Source organism: Oratosquilla oratoria, chromosome 1 (genome assembly GCF_046742065.1).
Source record: "Oratosquilla oratoria isolate Oo_2021 chromosome 1, ASM4674206v1, whole genome shotgun sequence".
In the NCBI taxonomy this organism is placed as follows: Eukaryota; Metazoa; Arthropoda; class Malacostraca; order Stomatopoda; family Squillidae; genus Oratosquilla; species Oratosquilla oratoria.
Window position 1 is genome coordinate 128,820,561 of NC_134777.1, and position 10,000 is coordinate 128,830,560.

General features: G+C 39.7%; 2 protein-coding genes across 8 annotated transcripts in view; one reads left to right on the forward strand and one right to left on the reverse strand.

The window, feature by feature from the left end:
• Window positions 1-10,000, reverse strand: part of LOC143026851 (betaine-homocysteine S-methyltransferase-like) — a 175,586-nt gene that overhangs the window by 118,426 nt on the left and 47,160 nt on the right. The gene's annotated exons all lie outside the window — the stretch shown is intronic.
• The window catches only part of LOC143026834 (uncharacterized), a 39,761-nt gene that overhangs the window by 25,107 nt on the left and 4,654 nt on the right, over window positions 1-10,000 (forward strand). For all 4 annotated transcript variants that reach the window (XM_076187624.1, XM_076187615.1, XM_076187619.1 and 1 more), the window contains exons 2-3: window positions 1,504-2,152; window positions 6,079-6,477. In XM_076187624.1, coding sequence (XP_076043739.1) covers window positions 2,089-2,152; window positions 6,079-6,477 — 463 coding nt within the window. In that variant the 5' untranslated portion in view covers window positions 1,504-2,088. The remainder of the gene's footprint in view (window positions 1-1,503; window positions 2,153-6,078; window positions 6,478-10,000) is intronic.

Below are 10,000 nucleotides of genomic sequence, written 5' to 3' on the forward strand. Positions count from 1 at the left end.
GGAGAAGGAGGAGGAAGAGGAGGGAGAGAAGAAAGAAGAAAAGAAGGAAGAATAAAAGGAGGAGACGGCTTCCGGTCCGCAAGACGTCATGCTCCTCCTCCTCCTCCTCCTCCTCCTCCTCCTGCTTCGCCTTCGTCAGGAGGTGGGCGGGAGGAAGGGGGTAACCCACGAGCTCCCGGTTCGCCGCGGCTTCCGTGGCCGCGAATCAAAACTTTCCGATTAAAAATGGGTCGTTGGCAACTCGCTGACAGCGGATGGCGGGGGCGGCGCCACCCGGGTGGGAAGACAGGGGGATGTGGACTGGGATGAGGTGGGATGAAGTGGGATTGGACTGAAATGAGCTGGGATGGGCTGAAGAGAAATGGGCTGACACTGGTATATATATATATATATATATATATGCAGAAATTGATACGTGGTACAGCTAAGGACTCGAACCTTCACTAACACGTACCGTGACAGTGACTTCACCGGTTGCGATATGTGTGTGTGTGTGTGTGTGTGTGTGTGTGTGTGTGTGTGTGTGTGTGTGTGTGTGTGTGTGTGTGTGTGTGTGTTTTTGTGTGTGTGTATGGATATACACTTATATAATTTTGTTACTGAAAACGCGGGAGGGTGAAACGGCGTAGGCAAGCAGTCGTGATGGACGGCATTGCGGAAGATTGCGTAACAAGTTGTCCCAACTTTGCCCAAAGACAAACTAACTAATGGTCTTCCTCCCACACACACATACACAAGAAAAAATAAACGAAAAGAAAAGAAAACAAACTTGGGCATACTCCTTATAAAGGAGTTTAAGGTTTTCGTTTGGGTGTGTGTATATATTACCCACACACACACACACACACACACACACACACACATATATATATATATATATATATATACATATACATATATATATATATATATATATATATATATTACATATATACATACATTTATCAACCACAGTTCGATTTAATTCTAAGGCATAAACGTCGAGGAACTATATATATAGTATCAACCACAATACACTTTAATTCTAAGCCATCAACATCGGGTGTTCCGATGGAGTTAACATGCAGAAATTGAAACGTGGTACGACCAAGGACTCGAACCTGTGTATTGCGTAACAAGTACTGTAGTGACTTAAACCACTGCTCTCTTGATGGAGCAATGGTCTAAGTCACTACAGAACCTGTTACGCGCTAACCAGGTTCGAGTCCTTGGTCGTGCCACGTTTCAATTTCTGCATGTTGCCTCCATCGGGACACCCGATGTTGATGGCTTAGAATTAAAGTGCATTGTGGTTGATAAAAATGAATCGCTATTCACTGGAACCCATTCAGTGTTGTACATTATATATATATATATATATATATATATATATATATATATATATATATATATATATATATATATATATATATATATATATATTTAGTCTAAGTCTCTTATGTCATATAACATAGGTCTCCCAAGTATTTGGTTTGCATCTCACAGTCTCTCTTCCTCCTCCAGGTTGATCACGTGACAAGCTCAGGCGAGAAGTCGGCACCCACCAGGGACTGAGCACAAAGCTTCTGGTGTCCTGTAGGAGTGTCCCAGGATCGAAACACCCCCAGACAGACACCCCCAGAACCTCCAGTGTGTGGAGAGACACTTAGTGTGAATGAAGTGATTTAGTGAGTCATTAAGTGGGCCTTGGTACCTCCACTAGTCTCAAGACTTTGCTCGTTCTGGTACTCATACTAGGATATTTTTTATAGAATTTTTTTAAGATCTATTTTTTATATAATATCAACCTTCTGAATAACCAGACGATACTGGTACACGAATACCATCCCTTCTGGTACCCATTCCTCGTCCTGGGTACCGCAAAACTTACCCATACCAAGAAGTAATATAAAGAAACGAAACAAGCAAAAGGAAACCATCTACCACTGCACCAGCTGTTCTGTGACGTCATTACCCTGAGGAGACGGAATTCACTGCTTCTGCGTGTCGCTCTCGAGAAGGTCACCCTCAAAGGAAACAGGTCATCCTTGGAGGCTCAGCTCGAGGAGGACCCCCCCCCACACACACACTCCCACTTCAAGGGCCAGGATGCTGACGCTCTCATTGGCCCTGCTGACCCTGACAGCGATGACGTCACTCGTGGAGGGCAGAGGTGACGTATGATTGGTCCGTTTGGTTGTGACGTAGATTGATTCCCCTCCTCTATCTCTCTCTCTCTCTCTATCTCTCATGCAACGCGAAAAAATAAAATGATAATAATAACAATAATGATAACAATAATAATAATAGTAATAATAATAATAATTATAATGCCGGCATTAGGTACAGTTGGCAACACTTAATTCTCCCGCGAGGTTGGCTGCCCTGTTTGTTTACAATCTATCATGCCACTTATGCCCTTCTTACCCGCATTCCTACCATAAGAGGCTCGGTCACGTGACAATAAATAAAATCGCCTGGCGGCAACAATGCTCTCCGCATAAATATCGGGTTGGTATACGCAGTAGATATTTTAGGGGGTTTTGCGTGACGCCCATACGGACCAGATACACGCAGAAGACCTTTATGACTACATCCTAAAAAGTACAATGGAGCCCAGGTATAAGAATATGGGTCATTACAAAAATCAAAATAATAATAATAATAATAATAATAATACGAGGATGAGGATGATGATGATGATAATAACAATAAAAAGGATAACAATCAGCAACAAATTTGAGTAAGAAAATCCTTCAAAATCCTTCAGGACTCTTTTCTTCGTCTGTACATCAGGCACGACGTCTGCCGTTCCCTGAAGCAGCTTCAGGCCAGCCTCTTTCAGGACTGCGCCAATCACCAGATCAATTCAGCCTTCCCTATGTCCGCTTCAGCAAGGCTTCCTGAAACCCACTCCTGAAGTTCAATTTCCTGCGTCTTTTGTGAAGTGTGCGTGTGTGTGTGTGTGTGTGTGTGTGTATGTGTGTGTGTGTGTGTGCGTGTGCTCACTGCTCTTATCAACGCACACATTACTTCACAGACACGCAAGCAGGCACCCTCACGCACGCATGCTAGGATACGAACAAGCTAAACATACAGTGTATACATGAAATCTGATTTAGTATAAGCGCATGCAAAAAGTCACTAAAATTGACATTATATATATATATATATATATATATATATATATATATGTGTGTGTGTGTGTGTGTGTGTGTGTGTGTGTGTGTATGCGTGTGTGTGTATGTTTCTTGTTCCTACCGCCCCATCCTCCCACCTACATAACTCTACATTTTTCTACAGAACAATTCAACCCTTCCCTCCCCCCCCACCTACACACCCTATGCCTGTTCTTTTCTCTCTCTCCTCCTTCTCCCCCTTTGTTCCTCTATCACCGTTTATTTCCGTCCCACTCTTCCATCCTCTTCTTCTTCCTCTCCATACATTCGGTCACGTCGTCCACCCACGCGCCTCTCGGTCGTCCTCATCCTTTCTTCCCTTCCACGTTTGATCTATGATAGGGCAGTCCTGCCGGGATTTTGTTCCGGGGCCCATGAGCTATGAAAGACCCCCTACAACAATAGAGTACATACCGTGTTTCACCCATGTGCCCTCGGCGGATCGATTAGGCCGTGAACTAAGTCGGTCCATTTTGTAGGGTAATGGTAGCACGATGGGGCGGCCTTCGTCTTATAAAAAGCAAGCCGCTCAGGCGAGGGTTCGAATCACAGTAGGAGAGTTTATTTCCAACAATAAAATATCACCCCATTCCCTTGTGGACAAGCACTTTCTACTCCCCCACCCCCCAGCCCGACATGCACATACATTCACAAACACAAACATCAATATCCTTATCACACCATGTTTACTTATTTTCTATTAGTATCTACAATAAACTACAGTAGGCCTAGTTGTATAGACATGAATTTACTGGACATCAAATCCTCAGTTTTGAGGGAAATCTTTGCCTGCCTCGGGGCCCCATAAGAGCCTTGCATCGCTTCTTGCACTATTCCTCTTGGAGGCCCTGCATCCACATGTGGTTACATTCTTGAACCACACCTCCACCCACTACCAATTCACCCTCCACCTCCCTGTATCACTAATCAATCCATCAATCCTCCAAAGTCTACTACTGAAAAAAGACCTCCCAGACCCCTTCTATAAGCCACACACAGCGCACAGCCCTGCCATGTCAGTCACTCTTGCAACCTTCTCTATCTCCACACAAGCACACACACACATATACGCGTATATATATATATATATATATATATATATATAATATATATATATATATATATATATGTATATATATATATATATGCATATGTATATACATATATATATATATGTATATATACGAGTACATATATATATATATATATATATATATATATATATATATGTGTGTGTGTGTGTGTGTGTGTGTGTGTGTGTGTGTGTGTGTGTGTGTGTGTGTGTGTGTGTGTGTGTGTGTGTGTGCATGTGTATACTATATTCTATATATTTTATTTCCGTCGCATACATAAATATACGTGTCTGTGTATGTGTGCGTATTTGTGTGTACGTGTGTGTTTCTGCGTGTATACGCGTGTGCGCAAGTAATCCGAGTGGACGTTGGTTTGTGTACGTATGGATCCGGTGATGCAGATGTTTATGCTGCATACTCGCGCTTGGAAATATTAATCTGACCCAGTGTAGCGTTCTACGATGCAGTGCCAGTCTACAATACTTGAGTTATTTATAGTATTACTAAAAAGTAAACCCGTTTATTTTTCTTGTTACTGGAACGTAAATGCACGGTTTTTCTATGTCCATCTGTACAAAAATCATACACGAACTTCAAATACAGTTGCGTGCAAAAGGTTCACAATCCTACTTTGGTTTCAATTATTTTCTACTGAATGTACTCTATTTTTTATTCAAATGTACTTCATCCTAAGGCACGCACATGTACAGAAAATTGTACAAAAATATTCATCAATAGAGCATTACATTTGTACGGTGGTTAGTACAGTGTAGTGTAGTTTCTGCAGCACACTGTACACTAAACAGTACATCATAAATCAAGGTCATAACATTCCAATATTTCTTCAATACTTACGAAATTCAATTCACAAATAAATATATAAATAATTAAAAAAAATAATATGACAGTCAATGACACAAATAGAAAGAAAAAATATCTATTTACCTCAAAGAGTACTAATTACTCCATAGTGGTAGGTAATTAAATAAAGAAGATGGAAATGACTGCGTTCATTATTGAGGGAGAGAGCGTTCCCATGCAGTGTTGCCAACTGTTCTATTAACAGAATTACCAACCTTTCCGAGGCATTGATTTTCGTATTGTCATTTGTCCCAATCATAGGATTAATTTTTTTACATTCAATATCATCCTAACTCGCGTGCTGGACTTGTGATTGACAGCTATTATATTGCTGATTGGGAGCTTAGAGCTCATATTGTTGGATCTATGACAAATGTTACCTCACACAATATGTTTGCATTTATATTTTCATGTTTATTCTTTGAATGAAAATGTACTACTACTACTACTACTATCTATAATAAATGAAATAATATTAATAATAGTAATAATGGTAATGATAATGATGATAATAATGACAATAATAATAATAAAATAGTAATAATAATATATTAATAATAATGATGATAATAATAATAATAATAATAATAATAATAACAATAATATTAATAATAATAACGCCAATAATAATAACAATATAGCAATAATAATAATGACAATAGCAACAATATAATAACATAATTATGACAATAATGATGATGATGATGATGATGATGATAATAACAATAATAATAATAATAATAATAGTGAAAATAATAATAACTATAAATGTCTGATATTTGTACATCACTACATCCTCTAGTCGCCTTAGGTGACGCCCCCTCTCGCTCAGCTGAATAAAATCGCCTGACGGCATCCAAAATGTTAATCCCGTGACGTCATTACACATGTCGCCAGGCGATTTTATTCAGCTCGGGCAACATGACGTCATCGAAGCCTTTACTGACACGCCCCCCCCCCCCCTCTTCTTCTTGGCCCTCCTGCAGATACCTGCCACCTTCGGGAGTCTTGGGTCGTCCTTAGCGGGGACCGGCTCCTACTCGACGTGGTCCTGAGCCCGACGATCTTGGGCCACAATTTTACCTTCGAGGCCCAGAGTGGGGACGACATGTTCAACATGGTGATGGTCCAGGAACTGGGTATGGACGAGACCCTTCGAGTGGCACTCAGCCTCTGCGACGGAAACTACTTCATGCCCTCGCCCATCTCCACCAGGAAGGAGAGCTTCAACATCATCCTCGAGTACGTCGAGGACCACCTCGACGTCACCTTCTACGTCAACAAGGTCAAGGGGACGTACGAGAACTGCAAAGTCAAGGGAGTGGACTATGGCGTCAACGAGATTAACCTGGACGGCCCCGGACAGATCAAAACATGCTTTGTCGGTGAGTTTTTGTCCGCCGCCTTCCAGGAGGCGTTTTGTTTCCCCCTCCTCCCCCCACCCCTCTCGACTTTTTTTGGGTGAATGGGGCCTTTGTTCCTGACTATATATACATACAAAAGGTTATATGTATGTAAGCATCCATACATATGCATGTATATATATATATATATATATATATATATATATATATATATATAATATATATATATATATGTATATATATATATATATGTGTGTGTGTGTGTGTGTGTGTGTGTGTGTGTGTGTGTGTGTGTGTGTGTGTGTGTGTGTGTGTAAATATGTATACATATCTATATATAGACATATGGGCACATATATATTTGTATACATATATGTATACATATATGTATATATATAATATATATATATATAATAATATATATATATAGTATCCCCTGAGGACGAGTCCCGGACAGGACTCGAAACGTCGGGAATAAATTACCTACTCCTGAGTCTGGTGTTTTCTACGTTTCCACCATTATGGTTCCCGGACTCCAGCTTTTTTCGTACACATATGTATATATATATATATATAGATATATATATTTGTGTGTGTGTGTGTGTGTGTGTGTGTGTGTGTGTGTGTGTGTGTGTGTGTGTGTGTGTGTGTGTGTGTGTGAAACCTACACAAGTTTGTAGTATATACATCTATGTACTAGGGAATGTTAATTTTATTATGACATCACACACAATGTTACTCTTACATTTAACACATCGCCTCATTAATAATGTTTATATATTTTTTGCGTTGAGAGTGACTGACACCAAAGACACGATAACATTCTAATGTATACATGAACATTTGTTTTATGCACATTATGTGTATGTGTATGTGTGTGTATATATGTGTGTGTGTGTGTGTGTGTGTGTGTGTGTGTGTAATTGGATCCGGGTCATATGGTTATTGATACATGAAAACACTCCCTCCATTCATACATACATGTATAAATACATATATACATAGACACATACATATATGCATGCATGAATGCATGTATACATACATATATACATATACACATACATGCGTACATACATGTATAAATAAAAGTACATATATACACACATATATACATGGATACATACATACACGTGTACATACACACATGCATGTATACATACATATATACATGTACTCATACATACATACATGCATACATACATGTATAAATACATGCACACATACATACACACATACAGTATATACATGGATACATACATACACACATACATGCATACATATATGTATAATTGCATGTACACATACATACACCCATATATACATGAAAAAATACACATAATATATACATACATACATACATGTATACACATACATATATGCTTAAAAGTGGCAGTCTGCCGACAAGATTGACTAGATAAACACCATATGAGGACGGAGCCTTTATTTGTACGACGTTCAATAAAGGCTCCGTCCTCATATGGCACATACATATATGTACATTTACACACATTCAGTAAGCAGGTCGAATCAGACTTGTGTTTTTGTTGTTATAATACGTTCCTATTTAACTGTTGCAGGACACACGGACACAGTGTACAGGACACAGCGTACAGGACACAATGAACAGGACAACCTTGTGTTCCTTCTTTTGTGCTCCCCAAAGTCGCACTCAAGGCTTGAGTCCCTTGAGTGTTTAGTTCCTAATCCTTCCCATACAGTGGAAGACTTTAGAGATTTTATTTCTACTTAGCGTCAAACGATTTTAATCGGGTGAGGGGGAGGAGGAGACGGGAGGGGAGGAAGGTTCACTGATTCATCTTTTTTTTTTTTTTTTTTTTTTTTATATGGTCTAAATAGTCCTTTCTAGCACATGACAACCCCATACAAGTACGACTTAGAATATTTTTCTAGAAACATTTTAAATAGATAATATTTTCTAGTACAATCCACCCAATCCCTCCCCAAACTGTAAACAAAAAAAACAAAAACAAAAAAAACAAAAAATCCCAAACCTAAATGGAAGGCGTCTCACCTGAATAAAATCCGTCTGGCGCTGGGTAGAATAAAAACAAAAAAGTCTGCCATTGTGTGGAAAGGATTAAAGTCTAATTTTTTCCCCTTCATGGACACGTTCCTGACCATTATCATCTGTCTTGCAGGAAAGAAGCCCTCAGATTGTACAGTCAACTGCTAAAGTTTGGTTCTCCCTCATAACCATCGCTGATATAAACAAACCCATATTCCGAAACTATGGTCATAATTCCATAGTACCTCGGTCCATCTAAGATAACAATAATAAACCACAAAATACCCATTATTCAATAAAATAACTTCCAGTTCCCTCTACTCATCATTTAACTCAAACGAGGCACGTACTCTGTACCCTCCGTTCTTCGACACTATCCACCTAATACTATCCTAACAGCTTCATTGCATCCGGTTACCCGACCGGGACATAAATCATGTTTAACACGTTATCACACTGAACTATTTTTCCCTCGACTGTTGGAGGTAAAATAGCCTGGTGTGATAACCCTTCTATTGCCACTTGTTGGATAAAATATCCATTTCTATCCATCCATAACGCCTATCCATCTCAATTATCCAAACCACATAAGTGGGGTAAAGATGAGTCATAATCTCATTAACCTTATCCTTCCTACGCTTTAAATAATTTCAGTAATCCATAATTGGATTACATAACGAATAAATAAACAAATAAATAAATAAATAAATAAATGAATAAATAAAGCAACTATTTCCAGTTTCGGATGACTTGGAGGGAGATCAAACAGACATAGTTTTGTAGCCGACTGTACTCAAGTCTCCAGGGCACAACCCACACCCCCGATGTCTTTATGTCTACGTAGCCGTGCTGGTCTTCGTTCGTGTGCGTGTGGAAATCATGTCCCATGTCTTATGTCTGTCTCTCTTTGTCTATGTCTTCCTTTGTCTATGTCTTTCTTTTCTCCGCCAATTTCATATGCATTCACAACTCGTGTTCATACAATTCGTCTTCAATGTGGAGTTTGTGGGCAATGTCTACCTCACCCGTCCCTTACCCCATTCACCCATTCACCCTTTCAAGGTACCATTAACCTAAAACAACTTAAAACTCAAAACACAGAATTAATTCATGAGGTACAAATGTAAGCGTATACGTATATACATACGCGTTTGTGTGTTTTTTTGTGTGTGTGTGTGTGTGTGTGTGTGTGTGTGTGTGTGTGTGTGTGTGTGTGTGTGTGTGTGTGTGTGTGTGTGTGTGTGTGTGCGTGTGTGTGTGTGCGTGTGCACCACACTTACAGAACCCACCTACGTCCAGTGTAACTTACACGTAATTACGTGTCAACAAAATGACACAGGGACTCTGTTGACACGACACAGACGCTCACTCGTAGAGTCAACAGGCTCCTCTTTTGACACAAAGTCTCTCTCTCTCTCCCTCTCTCTCTTTCTCTCTCTCCTTTCACTTTATCACCCCATTGCATGAATGTAAGATTTAAATACACAAGTATACTTGCACCCCACCCCATTCCCC